Here is a 21,696-nt window from a genome sequence, read left to right on the forward strand (position 1 = left end):
AAAAGTCCAAAATGTAGGCACGCCTGGGCAACATTGGGGAGGGGACCGTGAGCCAAGGAAGACAGGAAATGAAATCCCAGGACCTGGAGGCCAGAAAGTGGGGTCCCTGGATCTTCAGCCAGGAACTTCCTGCCCTCATCCCACTGCTGGCAGAGGCCATGTCCTCAATATCACATTGGGGCCTTCAACACCTACCAAAGGAGCCTTTGGGGCAGGGAGCAGCAGCGGGCAGCCCGAAGCGGGTACGGGGCCACCAGATCCCAGCCTCTATCGCCCGTGGGCAGCTGTCGTAATTCACTGCAGAGAAGAACACACGGTCACCCGGGAGCAGCCCTCCCTCTGCAGTCCTGCCCAGGCTCCCCAGCCCTCCCTCTGCAGTCCTGCCCAGGCTCCCCAGCCCTCCCTCGGCCTCCCCAGCCCTCCCTCCGCTCATGAGCAGTTGCCGTAATTCACTGCGGGGAAGAGCATATGGTCAACCAGGAGCAGCTCTCCTTCTGCGGTCCTGTCCTGGCACCCCAGCCTCCCTCGGCCTCCTCAGGTATGCAACCAGCCCTTTCCTGGCTTCCCTGGGGTGCAGGTGCCTGGCACACTGTGAGGAGGGCTGCCCACTCATCCTGGGAGCCCCACCTTCACAGCCATTGGTGGTGACCTCAGCAAAAGGGTTGTCGCAGCGGTCACACTGACGCCCGATGACGCCTGGCTTGCATGGACACTGGCCGTCCTCAGGGTCACAGACTCGGGACAAAGAGCCTGTGGGGTAGCAGTCACACAAGAGGCAGGTGGGGCTGCCCGGGGGCCGGTAGTGGTTCTCCTGAGAAAGGAGGGAGGAAAGGCATCACTGGCCAGGCTCTCTTCCCAGGATACACAGCTGTGGCCCCTCTGGAGAGGGTCCCAACCTCAGGTCCCCTCAGGAGTAGTATTCAAAATAATTAACACAAGCAGTGCTTTGGAGTTGAGCCTATTGGCAAGATGTCACAATCAGAATAGACTACAAACCACCACCACACCAGGACCAGAGCTCACGGGTTACACGTCGGCCCAGGGTCCCCAGTGCCTCTGACACATGAAGGTAAGCAACCAACCACCCTGCCCTTGAGAGCAAAGGCACGTGGTGCTCAGCTCTGCAGGAAGACCCATCTCTATAGCCTCCCCTCGAAGGGCCCGGAGATGTGGACAGAGGCCCAAGTGGCCTCAGTGGAGGCTTGCTTGGGGCTGTCACCTTGCAGTGGCACTCGCCGCTGGTCTTGTTGCAATCTGGGTCAAAGCCTTTGCTGACGTCACAGTTGCATGGGCCACACGTGGGATGTCCCCACCAGCCACGGGGACAAGGCTGGTCAATCCTGCAGAGAGGGACCCGGGCAGGCATGAGCTCCCCCTGCCACTCCCACCTAACCTAGGTGAGCCCCGCGTGGCCCTTCTGACCCTGGCTGCGGGTCAGCCAGGCTTTCAGGGCTCTGAGGGACACACCAGAGAGGAGGAGCAGACACTGTGACCTGCTGCCTCACGCCCTGGTCCACTTACCTGGTCTCACAGTATGGCCCAAGGTAATTTGGGGGACACTCGCAGGTATAGCCATGGGGTGCACTGGGCTTGCGGGTACACACGGACTGGTGCTCACACGGGTTCAGGTCACACACATTAGTACAGTTGTCACCATAGTAACCTGGCACCAGAAGGACCAGAGAGGCTCATTCCCCACCCTTCCCTGGCGCCACCTTCCATCACACCCACCTTCATCTGTTTCTTCCCCTCTGAGCATCCTATTGGCTGGCTATGGCTTTGTTGTGTAGGTGACTAAGGCTCAGAGGGGTGATGTGATGCCCCAGGTCACACAGCAGCCAGCACATGGCCCCAGGCATCCGATAACCTGCCCACTGCCTCGGAACCTTAGCACACCTGGATCACAGCTGCAGGAGAAGCTGTCCCAGTCGTTGCTGCAATAGCTGTTGGCAGGACACGGGTTTGAGTCACAGGGATCAGGGAGGCTGCAGCCTTGCTCCACGTTGATGCTCTCCCCACGGCTGGGGTCCAGGCTGTTAACCCCCTCCGGCGTGTCGCTCACCCGCACACCCTGGGAGGGACAGAAGCAGCGTTGCCCTCAGTGGAGTGGGGCTGCAGGTGGTGGGGGAGTGGGAGGGGAGGGCAGGGCAGGACACTCACCTGCAAACAGCCCCGAAAGCCACGGACAACACCGCCGGCTGGCCCAGGTACTCCGCCCACTGTTATGTTGCTCAGGTGCAGACCATGCAGCCGGGGGCCCAGGTTGCCCTCTGCTCTCTGCTGCCCATAGTCGAAGGACAGAATGGCATGGCCAGGTCCCCCACTGGCTCCCAGTGCCAGCTGTGCATGGTGCCAGTCACCGTCATTGGCCCGGCCTGGCTCCAGACGGACAGAGGAGGCCTGGAGCCCTGTGCCCTCCACGCTCAGCACCACATGGCCCTCCCACAGCTGACACCAGGAGGAAAGAAAGCAGGGTCAGCAGACGGCCATAATCACTCTTCTCCAGCCCACAGTTCCCCTTTCTGGACCACCAAACCCATCCTGCTGCCCCACTGAGGCCATCGAGAGGAAAGCGTATTTATTTCCCTCAGGCCCAACAGGTGGCAGCACTGACCCAACGAATCCAGCAGCCTCTGTATGTCCCCACCTCTGCCCAGGACCTGCCCAGCCATTTCTGTCCAGCCCCCAGAGGCTAGCAGGCCTGGGCCGGCCCACCCCTCCCTGCATCACCTGTAGGGTGATGGTGCTGCGCCCCCTGGTGACGGCCTGCAGCAGGACACCATCGGCCTGGCGCGTGCGGAACATGAGGCTGAGGTGCCAGGGCTGGGAGATGGGCAGCGAGAGGCCATGCCAGGCCACCAGGCTGCTGCCCAGGAAGTGCTGTGGATTGGCCATTTCTGGGGAGGCAGAAAAAGGCAGCCTGTGATGGGCGGAGCCACAGAGGGCCCTGGGGATGTGATGCTTAGCGGAGGTGACTGCACAGAGGCAGCACCCACTCCCCTCATCAGCCCCGCCCTCCAGAGTACGTACCTGCCCTGGGCCAGCCCCACGCTGTGCCCAGGCCTGCCTCTGACTGGCCCCTTTGTCTCCATTGCTGCCCTCTCAGGGCTCTGCCCAGACACGCTTTTCCACCCACAGCCCGGCTCAGCAGAGCCCTGCCCAGTGCCTGCCCCCACCCTGCCAGTTCCCAGATTGTTGATGGCACCCAGGCCTCGGCCTCTGACAGCCTCCTACCCTGAGCGCAGCTCTTGCCCCCGAAGCCCAGGGGGCACTCGCAGCTGAACGCGTCCCACTGGTTCACACAGGTGCCCCCATTGTGGCAAGTGTTGCTGTCACACACGTTCTTCTTGGCAGGGCAGCCTGGAATGGAAAGAAGGTGGCTCAGTGGCCCCGAACTGGGGACCTCAAGAGGAAGACTGTGGGGTTCTCAAGAGGAAGCCTGTGGCAGTGGCTAGAGAGGCCTCTGAGACCCTCCATTCCAGCATCCTCACACCAGGCATGGCCTCTCCTCTCGGCACTGGGATCCCAGCCTGGCTCCACCCTGGGCCCCCATACCAGGCACAGTGCCATTGTTGGCAATGAAGTCAGCCATGTCTATGTGCCGGCTGTCCACCTGCAGGTTCCGCATGCAGCCCACAAAGTGCCGCATTCGGACTGGGAAGCTCTCGGGCAGGTCAGGCACCCCACCTAGCAGCAGAGGACCCGTCAGATCCAGAGACCTGGGGGAGCAAAGACAGTGGCAGCAAAAGGGTGGGCTGGGAGCTTCCATTCCTCCACTCACCCCGTCACCAGGCCAAAGACAGGAAGGACCTAGCAAGTGTCCAAGGGGTCCTGCAGAGCAGCGCTCAGGAAAGGGGTCACCCCCACCTGGAACTGCTCTTGAACACCCCACCCCTCCCCAGACTGCCCCACAGGGTCTAGCTCTGATTCCCTCAACTCGACCCCCACCCCCAGGGCTGAACAGGGGCTAAGGGAGGTAAAGGGAGGGAGCCCCCAAAAGCCTACCCTTTCCACCTTCCCTCCCTGCCTGGCCCTGCCCTCGCTTCACCCCATCCCTGGCCCTTTCCCCTGCTCACTTCTTGCTGCCACCCTGGGTGCCCTGGGCAGCACAGGAGTAGTTGCCCAGCACAGATCCAAAGCGCAGGGCCACCCCTGTGTCACAGCCATCCACGGTCACCACGGCCACCTTCTGCTCAGATGGGCCCTGCGGGAGCCCTGTCTGACCCAACAGTGGCTGTGGACAAAAAGAGCAGAGAAGGGAGACACTGGGCAGGGGGCCCACTAGGTTCATGGCCAGCACACACTGGGCACCTCTGTGTACCCACACACCCAGACACATGCACACACACGCACATACACACGTGTGTTCATGTGGTTTATACACGTAACTACCTTCCTCAGTGTCTGAGTCTGCACCCGCCTAGTGGAACAGGGAGCATGGAGCTCCCTGAGGAGCTGGGGCGGGAATGCCCAGCAAGGTGGCACCTTCCCAGCCACTCCCTTCCTCTCAGCCAGAAATGCCCTGACCAGCCCACCCAAGCCTGAAGGCAGTGCCACTCAGGGCTGGGCAAGCACCCGAGCCAAGAATAGAACCCCCACCCTCTTGCCCTCCGCACCCACCTTATTGTAGTATTTCAGCTGCACCGTGTGCCACTGGCCGTCACTGACCCCTCCAGGTATGAATGGGGACACTGTGGTGGTTGACTCCCCTGGGGAAAGGACTAGGTGAGTTGGCACGCCAGATGAGCACTGGGAATGATGGTGTTGGGGGTGCCAATGGCTGAGGCTGGGCCCAGCTTTGGCTGAGAGAGTATGTGGCTTGGGGTCAAGGGCTGGGAGACTTGGGGCCTTTGGAAGATAGGCATGGCCGGGGGACAACTGCAATCACCTGCAGAGAAGGTGAGCTGGACCTGCTCCTGGATCACCTCAAGGGCCACAAAGTCATGCTTCTCATTGAAACGCCCATTGTACAACAGCAACCCGTCGCGCTCTTTTGTGGCAAACCTGAACAGGAGTCGGGGACGGGGGCAGGGAATGGAGCATCCACCTGAGTGCCAGCACCCCAGCCACCTAACCAGCACAGGGGAAGGAGATCTGTGGGCAGAACCACAGGCAACTCCAAGAGCAGACCTGGCTCTGCCAGCAGCCTGCTCCACGCTCTTTCACTGCGTGACCTCTCACTTCACTCACAGAACAGGAGGCTCCTCAGACGCCCACCAGGCCCGATCCCCACCCCCAGCGCCCGGCCACTCACGAGAGGGCCAGGGTGAAGTGGAAACGCTGGCGCAGGCCACGAAAGGTGATGAAGGAGCGGGCGGGGAAGCTGCGCGTGGTCACCTGGCAGTAGGGCTTCTCGAAGTCTCCAGATGGGCAATCACACTTGAAACCGCCCACCAGCAGATTGACACAGGTGCCCCCATTCTTGCAGACACCCGGGGTGCAACGGCCTGAGCGAGCACTCACCTCACAGTGCTCACCTGGACAAGAGGAAAGGCCGGTGAGTACCAAGGACCTGAGGACAGGAGTGGAACTGAGACCCCCGAACCCAGTGATAGCTCCCATGGCCTCCCATGACCCTCGTCATACTCCCCAAACTTCCCAGGCATCCCCACTTCCTCTTGGTGCCATCTTCTCTGGGACCTACAGTCCCCAGCCCTTCCTGGGCACCCTGTTTGGCTCACTGAGCCACTCCCACCACAGCTCCACACACGGCTCCCCTGCAAGTTCCTCGGAGTTCGCAGCCCCTTCCCTATGCCTATTTAGGTTTCATAAGCACAGGTCTGCTGGGGCCCCTGGTTGTAAGGCCAGGATCCTGGGAGCCTTCGGTGTCACCCATCAAGCACGCCTGGGGTGTCCTGGCCCCCAAGAGGGTAAATGCATGAGCCTGCAGGACGGTGAGAGGGCTGGGAGCCACCCTCCACCCTCCTCCCTCCTCCCACCTTTCTCCCTCCTTCTTCCCTCCCTCCCTCCCACTGGTGCTTTTGTCCCTCTCTTGCACTGAGATCAGTTTTCCTCCCTGGGGATGGGACCAGGCTTCCACTTAGATTTGTCTGGGTTATGGGGGAGTAGGAAAGAGAAGCTGGGGAGTCCCCAGGAATGGGACAGAGGACTCCCACCTTGAGCCCTGGGGTCCAGACTGAGGACCTCTCTGCACCCGGGAGATGCTGAGAGTGGGAAACTGAGCCCTGGGAGCAGACAAGGATTCGACAGTGGAGCTGAAAACTCCAACATCAGATGGGAACCACCCCTTTCTCTCCCTCCCCATTCCCAGATTCTACAGATAGGTTCTCAGCTCCTGTGCCTAGTGACTGGCCCTTGTTTCCATGGAAACTGTTGTTCGCCTACTCTAACCCCCCCCCAACCACCCCACCATCCTCCTGGACAAAGACTCCTCTCCCCTCCCCCAAGCCTGCCCCTCCCCTTCCCCCCACCCCTAGCAGCGGCAGAGAGAAGTCAAGTCTGGCAAGTTCTGGGCAGGAAGATGCAGCGGGGAAGGGAGTGGGGCCTGCCTATGGCCGCTGGCAGAGCCAGTGGGCATGACCCTGGAGGACAGGGAGCAGGGCCTCAGCATCTAGGAAGGAAGGGCCCATAGGGAAGAGGAGCAAGGAGTATCCTGAGAAGAAGCAGGAGCCTGAAGGGAGGGGTCAGGAGCACAGAGCAGAGGCAGTGAGCATAGACTTCAGCTGACAGGCCAACAGGGAAGCCATCTAGCCAGGGCCCTCTTTTACCCACACCTGGGCAGAGGTGGAGCCATCCTGCCCAGGTCCACCCAGATGTAGTGATCTTCTGGAGCACCCCATCTCAGAACCCAACTCCCTCCAGTTCCCTCAGTCCTTCTAAGTCTTCCCCTTAATGCCTGGGGAGAAAAGCATTTGCTGCAGCTCAGAAAGGGAACTGGCCTAGCCGTGGGGAGGCCAGGTTCTAGCCCCAGCCTCACCTCGAAACCAGCTGTGACATGAGACCAGGAGCAAGTCACCCAATCTCAGTGTTCCCTTAAAGCCAACACCTTCCACGAACCAGCTCTTTCCAAGTATCAAATTAATTACATTAATCCTCACAACTAACTTATGACCTAAGTACATTCATTACCTCCATTTCAAATTACTTAGGGCCAGAGAGGTTAAGTAACTTGTTCAAGGTCACACAGCTTCTAATAGTGGCAAAGCTGAGACCCGAAGCCAGGCCGACTGGCTCTGGACACAGCTCTGTCCGAAGTGACACTGCCTGTAAGTCCTGTACACAGCAGGGAGAAGCACTCCTTGCACTGCCTTCCTCAGTGGGCTGCTGTCAGGGAGTGGGTGGGATTTATGATCGCCCAGTGTCACTGCACCTCACTGGGGAAGAGAATGAGTCAGCCTTCTGAGGCTGCCCCATGGGTCCCCTCCCTTGGCTTACCCGTGTAGCCATCACGACAGAGGCAGGTGTAGCCGCCCTCGCGGCTGCGGCAGCGCCCGTGGGGGCCGCAGGGCCGCGAGTAGCAGAGGTCCACCTCGGTCTCGCAGTAGTCACCCGTGAAGCCGGGCGGGCAGCGGCAGCGCAGCCCCCCGACGGGGTGGATGGGCCGGAAGAGCACGGAGGAGGAGGCGATGAAGGGCGCGGAGGAGTCGAAGCGCAGCACCGACACGCAGCGCATGTAGTTCTCGCAGGGCTCGCGCAGGCAGATGTTGTCGTCGAAGGGCAGCACGCGCTGCGCCGAGATGGCCGTCAGCAGGCTGCGGTTGAGGTACAGGCGCTCCTGCAGGTCCTCGGAGGGCAGGAAGGGCGGCCCGCCCCCAGGCCCTGGCGGCTGGCCCACCGACAGGCTCACGTTGAGGATGTGGCCGCCGGGGGCGTCGGTGTCCCGCTGCACGTTGAAGACCACCACGTGGTCCGGTGGTGTGGCCAGCGTGGCGGCCACCGCCTGGATGAAGAGGCCCAGCAGTGGTGACAGGAAGCGCTCGGGTGACATGTCCTCCAGGCGCAGCGTGATGCTGTGGGTGAGCATCTCATCCGTGATGATGGTCACACGCAGGGCGCACTGGGCCGTCACGCTGTGCACGCCGTCTGTGGAGAGGGACACTGGTCAGGACTCAGCCTGGGGTGGGGGGCCCAGTCACAGACCCGTGCAGGTGCGTGGAGAAGGCCCTCCACAGGAGCCAGGGCTGAAATTTAGCCTGCATATTTCTGCATCACCCTCCAGGAAAGGCTCTCCTCTCCAACTGGCATAAGGGTGCTGAGCCAGGTATGTCACCTGTGGGCCGGTCCCTCCTTCAGGGATCAAGGGTGAAATTTGCAGAAGTTCTCTTTGCATCCTTTCCCAAAACCTTCCGTGGTGGATGCAGGGCACACCTCTTAACGTTCCTGCGCCTTTCCCTGCCCAAGCCATGCTCCTACTCCCTTCCACCAGACTCTGCACTGCCTCGCACAGAAACCCTATGTTGTCTCTTTCATACTTTTCTACAGGGTCCAGAGCATCCTGAGACCCACAAAAATCATCTCCCTGCCCCCTCAGCCTCTACACCTCAACACCACAATAATCACAACCATGGCTGTGTTCCCCACTCCCCAACTGCAGCAGAGAGTGGGGGGGGTAAACTGGGTCAGTGGGCCACCTTGTCCCCCTCCCACTGAGCCCTGTGGCTGCTTGGGCGCAGACTTGCTATCCCCATGGCAACACCTAACACAAAGCATTCCCGCCCAACTCCCTGGGCTGCTGTGGGTAGCCTGGGGAGCCCCACCCCATGAAATACAGTTGACCCAGGTTAACCAGTGACAACATCACCCACTGCCCCATGCTGGCGACAGGGTGATTGGGGGTGGGGGACCGGGGGGTCAGAGATAGAAGGGCCTGGGCAGCTCTCCACTCCAAGACCCCAGAGCCCCACTGGGCCAGTCTCTTCTCTGGCCCTAGGGCCTCTAGCTACTCATCGCCCACTTGGCTAGCGCATTACACCCAAATGCCTGCCATACCTCCAGGCAACACACTCACTTATAAACAGCTAAGTACTAACACACACTTGCTGGTGTCTCACTCCACCCACACACCCTAAGCCCAGAAATACCATACACACCTGAATGCACATACACATGGGAATGAATTTTTATTTAGTTCAAAAATGAAAGCTGAGGGCCTGGAGGAGGAAATGGCTTTGCAGGGCTATAAGGGAGATAGTCTTTTTTTTATTTTTATTTATTTATTTATTTTTTTAAAGACGGGGTTTCACCATGTTGGTCAGGCTGGTCTTGAACTCCCAACCTCAGGTGATCAGCCCACCTTGGCCTCCAAAGTGCGTGGATTACAGGTGTGAGCCACCACACCCGGCCTAGTCTTTTTTTTTTTTTTTTTTTTTTTAAGAGATAGGCTCTCACTCTGTCGCCTATGCTAGAGTGCAGTGGCATGAACATAGCTCACTGTGGCCTCCAACTCCTGGGCTCAGCCTCCCAAATAGCTGAGACCACAGGTGCTCACAACTATGTCCAGCTAATTTTTGTTTGTGTGTAGAGATGAGGTCTTGCTTTGTTGTGCGGGCTGGTCTCAAATTCCTGGCCTCAAGTTATCCTCCATCTCAGCCTTCTAGAGCACTAGGATTACAGGCATGAGCTACCAGCATATCCACATTTTCATTTATTACAATGCCTTACACATAGTAGGTGTTCAGTAAACACCAAGATGTGGATGACAATCTATTCAGTCGTCGTAAAGAAAAAATGGTCTTTAAAACATAGCAGGAGGTGGGGCGCAGTGTTTCACGCCTGTAATCCCAGCACTTTGGGAGGCTGAGTTGGGCAGATCACGAGATCAGGAGTTCGAGACCAGCCTGACCAACATGGTGAAACCCCGTTTCTACTAAAAATACAACAATTAGCCGGGCCTGGTGGTGGGCACCTGTAATCTGAGCTACTCAGGAGACTGAGGCAGAAGAATTGCTTGAACCCGGGAGGTGGAGGTTGCAGTGAGCCGAGATCACCCTATTGTATTCCAGCCTGGGTGACAGAGAGAGACTCCATCTCAAAAACAGAAACAAAAACCAAAAAAAGCAGGTGGAGCCCAGCTACCTATAAAAAGTGAATGCTTACCCTAGCAGTAATGGGGCAGGAACCCATGTTTCTGGGGTGGGGTGGGAGTAGGCGAGGGACATGGGAACAGATTCCTTGTCTGTGTTGTACCTACTTGCGGTGGCGGACTGTGACAGCCGTGGCTCACTTGAAGCCGGGAAGGCTGAAGGCAGACCCCCATCTCGGCCGTGTCCCCGGCCCACTGCCCACCTACCCTCCAGCCACTTCACTTGCTCGTTCTCAGCAGCTCTCAGCAGCAAGCCTGCCTGTCATCACCCACTTCTGTTCCTCCCGCTCTCATCCGAAGCTGCTGCACAGGCTGTTCCTTCCCACCCAGACACCAGCCCACAGTCCTCCGACTCTTCTAACCTGCCCTGATCTCACCTGCTCCAGGAAGCCTGCCCAGATTTATGGCATGAGGCTCTACTTTCCTTTCTGTTTCAGACTTCCCCAAACTCAGGTGCTCAGCTGGCACAGGGCTCTTGTGTACCTGGTGCATCTGCCTAATGATTCCTTGACGGGATATTTCCTCCAGGCGGAAAGCAGCTGGAGACTCCACATACAGTGCCCATAACTGATTAAGAGAGGACAGGAGGGAGAAACTTTGCCACCCCTCAGCCCTGGGAACAAACACTCCTCCCTGTGCTCCCCACCACCATCGTCTTAGGCTCCGCGTGGGCCCCCTCCCAGCATGTCTCTGTTGCTTCCCATCTGGTCCACCATCTGTGGCCACCTGCCCCCCTCTGCTATTGTCCCCTGTCCCCAACAGTCAACCCATTGCTCTCTCCTTTCTATGTCACTCTCCCCTGCCTTGACCCAGGTCACCCTCAGGTGCAAAGGCAGACTGGGAATGGGGGTGGGAGGTACACTGCCTGAGCTGTCTTCCTGGACAGAAAAGAAAGGGCTGGGATGGCCTCTGACCCCAGGAAATGCCACCTGTGCCTCAAACTTAGCTAGGCACACCCAGAAAAGCACCAGGTCCTGATCAGCCTCCCACCTTCTCTTCCCCTGGCACATGTACCAGCGGAGGCTGGAGGCCAGGAGGGCTCTGCTATTCTGGCAGCTGCCCAGACCATGGACAGGAGCTGCTGTGTGTCTGAGCAGAGGAAGAAAGAGGTGAGGGGAACTGAGACTCCAGGAGAGCCATCCAGCCCAGGCTAAGCCACAGGGAAGAAGAGAGGGGAGACAGAAACACAGAGATCAAATAGGAGGAGACAAAGTCCCAGGAGAACAGCCAGCAATGGGCGAGTGGGAGAGCAGGAGAGCCACAGGAGCAGGAAGAGGGCGCGGGAGAGAGGCAGTGCTGCAGGCCCCGCATGGGCAGGGCGGGAAAGAAAGAAGAGACAAAGAACAAGGGGAGGAAAACAAAGGGGCAGTGGGAGTCAAACCCCCTCACCCCGGCCTCCCTGAACTTTGGGGTTGCCGTGGTGACTGCCTCCAAGGGTCAGGGCCGAGGGGAGAAGGCGGGGCCGGCACTGCTGGGCCAGGAGGGGGCCAGGAGGGGGCCAGGAGGGGCCGTCCTGAGTGTTGCCCCAGCCCTCTCCTCTAGACTAGGGAACCAAGGTCTGGGGCTCTGCCCAGGTCGGAGACTGAAGGCTGGGTAGGGGCGTGTCTCTGCCCCCATCACTCAGTGTCTGGCCACACTCAACAAGGGAAGGCTGGGTGTGGAAACCAGAGGGAGAGGCCCTCTTTCCCACTGTCTCGAGTGCCCAGGCACACATCAGGACACAGGAGCTCCAGCCTCCAACTTCCTCCCCTGGAGGGGAAACTGAAGCCTCAGGAGCCTCAGAACCTCAGCCACAGCCCCTGAAAACCTCCTGCTTCCTGGTTCCTGTGACCACCTTGAGGCATGGGGCAGGGAGGTATCTGTCCAGCAGGGACCCTGAGTGAGGCCACGCCCTGACTCTTGCATGCCCCTCCCTCCCCTTCGGACCAGACTTCCTGGGGTGGGAATAGGGGCCTGCCAGCCTCTTCTTTTCCTCCCTTCCCAAATGGGTCTGAAGGCTGCCTAAAGGGGGTGTGACCCGACCCACCCCTGGGGTGCAGCTAACAGCAGCTCCTCAAGAGGGTCTCAGTCGTTCCCAGGCTTGGGGGAGGCACTCAGCAACTCGGTGCGGTTCTCTCCCTGCTGCTACCTCTGGCTCCCCACAGCTGATAAAAAAAGACAGAATACTGTCACCAACCCCCTCCAACTCTCCTCCCCCAGCCCTGCTGTCCAGGGAGTCTGTAGGCTGAGCGCTTGGCCAAGCAGCAGGAATGCCCCGGCCTGGGTTCCCGCCAGGCTCCCACGCCCTGGGACTCTGTTCTCTCCTCAGATCAGGTGCCTTGGGGTCTCTGCTCTCAAAGCCCATCAGTCCCCTGGCCTGGCCTGCTCCCTACACCCGATTCCTGGAGGCTGGGCTGCTCACAGCCAGCAGCAAAGGAAGGCCGGGCACCCTAAGAACAGCCCGTGGGGTGGTAAGGGGGCCCAGGAGGCCTCAGCCTGCCCCCCAGCTTCATTGCAGCCCCTCCTCCAAGCCAGACCCAAACCAAGGATTCTGAAAGTGGGGTCTGTTTGGACAGACAATGAGCTGTGGCCTCACTTCCTGCGGGAGCTCTGAAGGGGGAGCCAGGCTGGGCTCCTTCTGCCTGGAGGGAAAAGAATGCGCTAGACAAAGTCCGTGTCAGCCGATTCTGCAGCTCAGCCAGAAGTCAGAAGGGGCCAGAAGAGGACTGCAGGGTCCTGACCTCTGGGTGGCGGCAGCCCTGTGCGCCCATGGCTCTCAGCTCTGCCAAAGGCTGTATGAGACTGCAGGAATATCTTGATAGGGATGAGGGGGCCCTGACCTCACCTCCTCTCTTGGGCCACAGTCCTCTCTACCCTTCCCCCAGCTCTCCTGGCCCCCCAGGCTTCCAAGCGCCTTTTCTCACCATTCTTGGCAGCCATAGCTGGGGCAGCCTCACAACACTTCCCCAACCATGTCACAGGCTGGTAGACGGTGGGGGCAGCCAACCGAAGCAGCCCAGCCCAGCCCCGGCGGAAGGCGGGGCCTGCACCGGCTGCCAGGATTCCTGGGGCTTCTTCCCAAGCTGGCTCTTGCCCCCTCCCTCTCTCTGCCAGGCACCAGGCAGGGACATGGGTCCATAGCTTCTTCCTGGATCATGCCCTACCTCCAGTGGCTGCCCAGACCCTCCCCGCAGGCTACCCCTAGTGCCACCTGGGCCCTTCCTTACCTGACACCAGCACGCTCATGATGGCCTCCAGAGGCCGGTTGTTGTCCAGTGCGCGGCTCAGCCTCAGCTCACCCGTGGAGGCATTGAGCAGGACCAGGCTGAGCTCGTTTCCCCTCTCAAAGCTGTATGTCAGGCTATCTGAGATGTCAGGATCATGGGCAGGTACTCGGCCAATGGCACCACCAGGGAAGCTGCTTGAGCGGTTGGTGACATAGTTGTTGAAAAGGATCTCAAAGTTGCCCAGCACTGGTGGGTTGTCATTTCGGTCAAGGAGGCGGACATGGACCGTAGCCCGGCTCACCAGAGGAGCTGACGTGGCCTGGATGACCAGGACGTACTCAGGCCGGTCCTCGTAGTCTAAGTCTACCAGGGCTGTCAGCTCTCCAGAGAAGATGTCCAGCTGGAAGACCTCAGGGATGTTGCCCTCCACAATCTGGTACATGATCTGGGCATTGGTGCCTTCATCGGGGTCAGTGGCCGTGACCCGGGCCACGGCTAGCCCAATGGGGCTGTTCTCTTCCACAAACACATCAAACTCGTCCTGCTCAAAGACAGGGGGATTGTCATTCACATCCAACACAGTGACTGTCACTTCCATGGGTGTGCGGGCTGGGGGCATCCCCTTGTCCACTGCATATGCCCGCAAGACATACTGGGCCACATTCTCCCGATCCAGCCTCCGTAGTGTTCGCACGATGCCTGACGTGGACTCGACAATAAAGTCACCATCTCCATCATCACCTCCTTGGAAGGTGTAAAAAACCCTGCCATTAAGGCCAGAATCACGATCAGTGGCTGAAATCTGCAGGACGCTGGTGAAGGGTGGCACATCCTCATAGACGCTGCCCTGGTAGGAGTCACGCAGGAACTGAGGAGCATTGTCATTCACATCGTTCACCAGGATCTCCAGGTAGGTGGTGTCAGACTTCTGGGGAATGCCGTTGTCCCGAGCGGTAATGGCCAGGGTGTAAGATACTTGGTCTTCATAGTCCAGCTCAGCCTGGGTTGTGACAGCCCCCGTGTCTGCGTCAATGCGGAACTGGGGGATGCTGTCCTCCATGAAGTAGGTGATGCGGGCATTCTCACCTGTGTCCTCGTCTGTGGCACTGATCAGCACCACCGTGGTGCCTGCGGGCCGGTCCTCATTAACATTCACTGTATAGTGGGAGCTCTGAAAGACGGGACGATGGGTGTTGGCGTCGGTGACATTCACCACAATCTGTGCTGTGTCCTGCCTCGTGCCATCGGAGGCAGTAACAGCCAACACATACTGCCGCTCAAGTTTGTAGTCCAGTGGAAGGGCAAGGGATACCAGCCCACCACCACTCTGGCTGGTGATGGAGAAGCGGTTTCGGGTATTGCCACTGGTGATCTGGTAGGTGATGACACTATGGGCATCACGGTCCACAGCTGACACCGTCACCACGCTGGTGCCCACAGCTGCATCCTCATTGAGCCGCACTGTGTACTCTGGTTGGGTAAAGGTTGGATTATTGTCATTGACATCCAGGACAGTCACGCTGACACTGGCCGAGGCAGTGAGTGCTGGAGTGCCATGGTCTCGGGCTTCTACCCCAAAACTGTAGAAATCAACTTCCTCCCGGTCCAGTTCAGCAGCCACAGAGATCCAGCCTGTGCCGTTGTTGATGGTGAAAGGGAAGTCATGTCCCACCCCAGCAAGGCGGTATTCCAGGCGGGCATTGTCACCAGCATCAGCATCGATAGCCTGGACGTGGAGAACCAGGTAGCCTAAGGGGACGCTCTCCAGGACAGTAGCCTGGAAAGGGGTGCTAACGAAGATGGGGGCATTGTCGTTGATATCCAGAACCTGCACTGTCACCAAGCCAGAGACATTAGAGAGCGGGGGACGGCCACCATCCTGTGCTCGCACCCGTAGGGTGTACTCCTTGGTCGTCTCATAGTCAAGAGGGCTCACCACATCCAGAGCTCCAGTCTGGGCATCCAGATAAAACTGTCCCCGAGCGTTGCCACTCATGATGCTATAGTGCACCAGGGCATTGCTGCCCTTGTCTCGATCTGAGGCTGTGACTCGGAGTACTGGGGCCCCGGGAGTCACATCCTCCCTCACCTGGACCACATAGCGCTTCTCACTAAACTGGGGGGCATTGTCATTGTCATCCTCCACAGAAAGGAAAACAGCGGCTGTGGTACTCCGAGGACCCGGGTCCCGACCCTGGTCACTCGCCTCCACCGTCAACTGGTAAGACTCCACCTCTTCCCGATCCACAGGGCCACGGGTTCGGATCACCCCAGAGCGAGGGTCGATCTCAAAGACTTCAGAGGGGCTTCCCCCAGGCCCCTCCAGCAGGCGGTACAGAATATTGGCATTGGGAGGGGCATCCCCATCCGTGGCCCTGACAGTGAGCACCTCATAGCCAACCTCCAGGTTCTCCCTGAGGCTCTCCTTATACTCCTGCTGCTCAAACACAGGGTCATGATCATTGGTGTCAGTAACCAAGATGGTGAGCGTGGCTAGGGCACTTCGTCGGGGCATGCCATGGTCCTGCGCCGTGACCCTGAAGACGTGGGTGCTCTTGGTCTCACGATCCAGCTCCTCGGCTGTGGTTACTGCACCAGTGATTGGGTCCAGGGAGAAGAACTGGTTGGAGCGGCTATCAAAGAGGGCATCCATGGTGTACTCAAGTCGACCTGCCTCACCCTCATCTGGGTCGATGGCCCGCAGGGATGCAACAGGGGTGCCTGCTGGCTGGTTCTCTGGCACTGTGGCCTGGTAGCTGGGGGGCTGGAACTGGGGAGCTGTATTTACATTCCTTTTCCGACGCCCACCCATGGACTCTTCTGGGGGCCCTTCCCCTGCCATAAGCCCCGGGGCCTGTGCCAGCTTGCAGGACTGGCATCTGAGCCGTGGGGCCTTTAAGCACGGATGCTCCTGGGGCAGCGTGAGCTTGCCTTGTGGAGAAAGGTGGCCTCCAATGCCCAGGAGGCGACAGCTCCAGGGGCAGCCTTCAGGGGCTGGTGGCAGGGGAATATGGGCCCCGGGTTCTGGACACCAAACCCTCAGGCCATCGTGGTGGGGTACCAGGTGGCCACTCAGCTCAGTGCCTGCATCCCTGCAGCGGCTGGTGTAGAGCCAGAGGTTCGACGCTGAGCCTGGACAGAGCCAGCCCATGGGGGCGCAGGCCCCCGAGGAGCCGCGTCCCCTGGACCCCAAGGAACGACAGGGCCCCACTTGGTCTCCCAATAGCCGCGGCAGTGGCAGCAGCAGCAGCAACAGCAGCAGCGGCGGCGGCGGCGTTGGGAGGGGGGCGCCGGTGGCCGGGCTCCGCATCTCTCCCCGCTCCCGGCCGGCCGGGTCAACAGCGGCAGCGGCTCCTCCTCCGGCTCCTGCCGGCCCCGCCGGGCCTCATGCCCGGGCCTGGGCGCCAGTCCCCGGGGGCCCCCCGCGCGCCCCGCGGGGCCTGCGCCTGGATGGCTCGGAGGAGCCCCGCGCTGCGCCCTCCGATGCCCCCAGGCTCCCACCGCCCCCGGAGCCGGACCCGCTCCCGGGTCACCCTGAGCACCGCGGGCAGCCGCCGCGCCTCCACCTGCGCTCCGGGCACTCACCACCTGCGCCCGCGGGCCCCGCGGCGCCCCTGGCCTTGCCGGGTTCCGGAGCCGGGGTGCCCCCTCCGCCCCGGTGGGATCGCCCACCTGCGCCCGCGCAGCCGCGAGCCCCGACCCCGGCCCGGCCCCGGCCGCCCCCGACGGTCCCGCGCCGCCCGCTCGCGCCCCGCGTCGCCGCCGCGGCTGCTGCCTGTCGCCGCGGCCCCGGGCCCAGCCCCGCGCTCCTCGCCTCCCCGGCGGGCGGGCGAGCTCTGCAGAGCGGCGGCGGCGGCTCATTACCATAGACCTGCTCGCGCCGCGGCCGCCTTAAAGCGGCGACGCCGGCCGCGCCGGAGGAGGTGGGCCCCACCCAGCGCACTCCTCCATGCCAACGCGCCAGGATTCCCGCCAGCAGGACCCTCCATCCCAGTTCTCCCTAGCCGGCCCCGCCAGATGCCCGGTGAGAATTAGCGATTGGAAGCCACACAGCCAATGATAGTCATGGTGGTAGTACCCTAAGTATGCCCAGAGGTTTCCAAAACATTTCAAGGGCTCTCAGAGGCCAAGTTCCCACTTCATGCCAATCATGAGAGCCCTCATTGCTGTCTCCTCCCATAGGTCCCGGGTCAGACTGCGCTAAAAGGGCTCTGAGCAACACTACAAAGCCTCCAAAATCCCCGAGAAGCACCCACCATGAGCTACGGAGCCCGCCCCCTCCCTACCGTGCCCCCACTCCCCCTCCCCCACCAACCGAGGCTGTGGTCTGACCAGCATGCCCCTTGGGGTCCACCTGCTGGAAGAATGACCCCAGCCTCATCTTGGACACCACTTGGGCTTTTCCAGGGAGATAAACTAGAAGGGTCAGAGCAGGTGGAAGCCACCAGGTGTAAATACACTATTGCCACATTCGGAGGCTGGCTGCTGTGGAGCCTAGCTTTAACACAGGCTTCCTGGGTCCTAGACAAGGGGCTTGCACTGCCCTCTGAAGTCCTGTCTGGAGAAGCAGCCTCTCACCCCCTCCTGCCTCCCTGTTGGTGTCCAGCAGGTACCCCCTTCTTCCAGCACGGCTTTGTGTCCAGCGAGCAGACCTGCCACATACACGGGCTCCTGACCCTCTTCATGGCAGCTTCACTTGAGAGGCTGTGCGGGATTCCAGGGGTCCTCGGAGAGGTCCAAACATGAAGCTGGACCAGGAGAGCCAGGTAGGAACCATGCAAGCAGCCCAGAAAAAGCTACCCCACACCCTGGGCAGCCAGGGACCCAGTCAGGTGGTAGAGAGCTGGCCTGAGGGGAGTCTTAGGCCTAGGTCCCAGCCTTCAGCCCCACAGCTGTGTGACCTTGCTCAAATTCTGTGCCTCAATGTCCCTTTTTGTAAAATGAGGAGATTGAATAAGGTGAATGGTTCTCAAATGTTTATTTCGCAGTAGAATCCTTTTCTTTGAAAGAAATGTGAAGTGAACTGGGTGCGGTGACTCATGCCTGTAATCCCGACACTTTGGAAGGCTGAGGTGGGCAGATCACCTGAGGTCAGGAGTTCGAGACCAGCCTGACCAACATGGAGAACCCCCGTCTCTACTAAAAATACAAAATTAGCCAGGTGCGCGCGGTGCATGCCTGTAATCCAGCTACTCGGGAGGCTGAGGCAGGAGAATTGCTTGAACCCGGGAGGTGGAGGTTGCGGTGAGCCGAGATCATGCCGTTGCACTCCAGCCTGTCGGGGCCTTGCCCCTCTCCACCACTCCCTCAATCAAGAAACCCCTGGACTGCTCTGTGGAACTTGTGGTGCCACTTTCAGTGGGTCACAGCAGAGGACCCCACAGCCCCAGGCCCAAGGAGTGTCTGTGTGACCACACAGTGAGGCCAGGATGAGAAATCAGCTTTTCTCTTTTTCCCTGGGGAAATAGGAAAGGAGATGGGCCTTGGGTGCAGCAAGAAAGATTAGGGTTAGACTGTGCTTGTGGCAGGATGGAGAGAAGTAGGGAGAAGGAGCACCCGTGGCTCAGGGAAATGCCCTGCCATTGGCCAAACAGGAGCTTTCTTCCTCCCAGCAAGGCCAAGGGCAGCTCCGCAGGTTTTGCCTCTCCAGACTTCCTCAGACTCTGGAGTTGGGGAAGATCTAGGCACTGCGTGGGCATTTTGTTCTTCACCTAATAGCCATGTGGTGCAGAGAATGCTTGGAAATTATGCCATCTGTTAATTATCCTTTGAATTGGGGTTGAGTAATGAGACTCTCATTTCTGGTGAAGGCCCAAGCCAACCCATGGAGAAGCTCCATTCACCTCTCTCCTTTTGTTGCTAAAATAAGCTTTCTGGGTGGTAGGGAAGAGTAGCCCTGCTCTGGATCTCGGAATGTGGTTCTGGAGCCTCGAGCTGAGGCGGGGGTTGCCAGGGAAAGCATGAGCACAGGAGCCCCCTCCAGGTGGGTGGCCTCTCCACCCAAGGGCAGACAGGTTGGGGGATCCAAGGAACCCTTCCCTTCATCCCTGAGCATGTTTGCCAAGTAGTCCTTAATCCTCCCTGGCCCTCCCTCCAGGGGCACGGGACAACGCTCTCTCCCCATTACTTCCTCAGATACTTCCACCTCCCAAAAGCAGAAAGGAAACTTCCGAGTTTCACATGCATCACTGGAAATCTCAAATGAGGGAGCGTTTGCCCTGGTGGCGGCCTCCCTGATCCCCAGGGAAGGGCTGCCTGCTTCATGGAGCTTTCCGGTTGTAAAGAACCTATGGACCTCCCTCCTACATGTAAGGAATATTAGGCCTCCTTTCTGCATAGCTTCTAGGTGCTATCAAAGGGCAGCAAGGGCTTTGGGTCTGTTAAAAGAGAATTTATTGTTCTAGTCCAAACCTTCTGCTTCACAGTGGAGGCTCTGGGAAGGAAGGAGAGCTGCTTGGCTAGCCTTGGAGCTGTCTTTTAGCTCTCCTGGGATTTCCTCACTCAGGCTGCTTCCTGAGGGTCCCCTGGATAAGGCATGGCCCTGATTCTCAACTCAACAGGGTTGTATGGTTGAAGTGCTCCAGGAGCAACTGAGACAGAAAAGACTAAAGGAATTCAGAGGAGAGAGCAGTGAGGGTAGAGGAAATCTCAGAGGGCCTCCTGGAGGAGATGGGACTTGGGCTGCATCTTGAAGAATCAGGAACAGCATTCCTAGAAGAGGAATTCATCAGTTAAGTCACTTAACCTACAAATTAAATGTCTTCTCCATGATTATATAGCTAGTAAGGGAAGAGCTAGGATTTGGACCCAGGCAATCTGGCCCCAGAGCCCACGCTCTTAAGCAGTATACTATGAATGAATGAAAGAAATGAATGAAATGCAAGCATCAGCTTGGCTGGAGCTGAGATCGGGGTGGCTCTGCTGTGGCCCAGCACATGAGGGGCAGACAGGGGCCACATTGGGAAGAACAAGGTGAGCTCTGCCTTGGGCAGATTCTTGTGGGCTGAAATTCTAAAGCCAATGGCCTGCTGGGAAGGAGGATTGGGGAGGGAGGCTGCTGATGGGTAAGGTCATGGTGACCTTCCGTGGGTGGTCAGGGTACCTTCTCTGGAAGGAGAGAATGGGGAAGAGGCCCTGGCACCTGATCTCATTTCTGGGCTCCATGCTGCTTTAGAAAGGGCACAGAAGGCTGGGCGCAGTGGCTCATGCCTGTAATTCCAGTACTTTGGGAGGCCGAGGCGGGCGGATCATGAGGTTAGGAGATTGAGACCATCCTGGCTAACACAGTGAAACACCATCTCTACTAAAAATACAAAAAAATCAGCCTGGCATTGTGGGGCGTGCCTGTAGTCCCAGCCACTCAGGAGGCTGAGGCAGCAGAATCGTTTGAACCTGGGATGTGGAGGTTGCAGTAAGCTGAGATTGCGCCACTGCACTCCAGCCTGGCAGAGAGTCTCAGAGAGCGAGACTCCTTCTTAAAAAAAACGAAAACAAAAAGAAAGGGCACAAAAAGAACCTGGCCATGGGGGGGCTCCTGGACATTGGGTGGCTTGAAGGGACCAGGAACCAGCAGACTTGGAGGTTGGGGGCGGCAGAAACCTCAGCATCCTTTGGTCCACACTTGCCTGCCATGCCCCGCCCACTGCCCCCCACTTTCTTCAAGGCTGGAGGGTGCACTCCTTGTGGGGGGCTCTGTTGTTTCTCAGCCCCCCGCTTTAAGTCTGTCACAGATACCCAGTCAGGGTTTTACGAATTCTTCATGTGGTCACTTCCCCTCCAAACCAGTCTCTGCTCACAGCCAAAGTGATTTTTAAAAAAACTAATAAACATGTTCTTAGGTTTAAAAAATCTCCCCAAGTTTTTTATTTGGGAAAATTTCAAGCATTCAGAGAAATTGAAAGAATGGTATAGTGGTATAATGAATACCTGCTAGATTCAACAATTTTATTTCTCACTCTGTCACCCTGGCTGGAGTGCAATGGTGTGATCATAGCTCATGGCAGCCTCCACCACTTGAGAGCAGCCCCAAGCCATCCTCCCACCTCAGCCTCCTGAGTAGCTAGCTGGGACTACAGGCGCAGGCCACTATGCCCACCTTTTTTTCTTTTTTTTTAGATGGTTTTTTGCTCTTGTTGCCCAGGCTGGAGTGCAATGGCGCGATCATGGCTCACGGCAACCTCCGCCTCCTGGGTTCAACTGATTCTCCTGCCTTAGCTTCCCCGGTAGCTGGGATTATAGGCATGCGCCACCATGCCTGGCTAATTTTTGTATTTTTAGTAGAGATGAGGTTTCTCCATGTTGGTCAGCCTGGTCTCAAACTCCCAACCTCAGCTGATCTGCCCACCTCGGCCTCCCAAAGTGCTGGGATTACAGGTGTGGGCGACTGTGCCCTGCCTCATTATATTTTCTTAGAGATGGAGCTTTACTGTGTTGCACATGCTGTTCTCA

At 58.8% G+C, this 21,696-nt stretch overlaps 1 protein-coding gene across 3 annotated transcripts in view; it reads right to left on the minus strand.

Annotated features, from left to right (window-relative positions):
* CELSR2 (cadherin EGF LAG seven-pass G-type receptor 2) overlaps positions 1-17,088 on the minus strand; it is a 25,971-nt gene extending 8,883 nt beyond the window's left edge. For 2 of the 3 annotated variants that reach the window (XM_032249874.1, XM_032249873.1), the window contains exons 1-15: positions 13,249-16,636; positions 7,396-8,043; positions 5,255-5,477; positions 4,889-5,004; positions 4,621-4,709; positions 4,077-4,234; positions 3,556-3,719; positions 3,235-3,360; positions 2,731-2,897; positions 2,161-2,448; positions 1,897-2,071; positions 1,522-1,663; positions 1,220-1,340; positions 628-811; positions 196-297 (exon numbers count right to left, since the gene is read on the minus strand). In XM_032249874.1, the coding sequence (XP_032105765.1) occupies positions 196-297; positions 628-811; positions 1,220-1,340; positions 1,522-1,663; positions 1,897-2,071; positions 2,161-2,448; positions 2,731-2,897; positions 3,235-3,360; positions 3,556-3,719; positions 4,077-4,234; positions 4,621-4,709; positions 4,889-5,004; positions 5,255-5,477; positions 7,396-8,043; positions 13,249-16,558 (6,013 nt within the window). In that variant the 5' untranslated portion in view covers positions 16,559-16,636. Of the gene's footprint in view, positions 1-195; positions 298-627; positions 812-1,219; positions 1,341-1,521; positions 1,664-1,896; positions 2,072-2,160; positions 2,449-2,730; positions 2,898-3,234; positions 3,361-3,555; positions 3,720-4,076; positions 4,235-4,620; positions 4,710-4,888; positions 5,005-5,254; positions 5,478-7,395; positions 8,044-13,248 lie in introns of all 3 variants that reach the window. The other variant, XM_032249875.1, reaches the window with a different exon arrangement.
* Positions 17,089-21,696: the final 4,608 nt, after the last annotated feature.

Source organism: Sapajus apella, unplaced genomic scaffold (assembly GCF_009761245.1).
Source record: "Sapajus apella isolate SASKATOON/1434 unplaced genomic scaffold, GSC_monkey_1.0 scaffold69, whole genome shotgun sequence".
In the NCBI taxonomy this organism is placed as follows: Eukaryota; Metazoa; Chordata; class Mammalia; order Primates; family Cebidae; genus Sapajus; species Sapajus apella.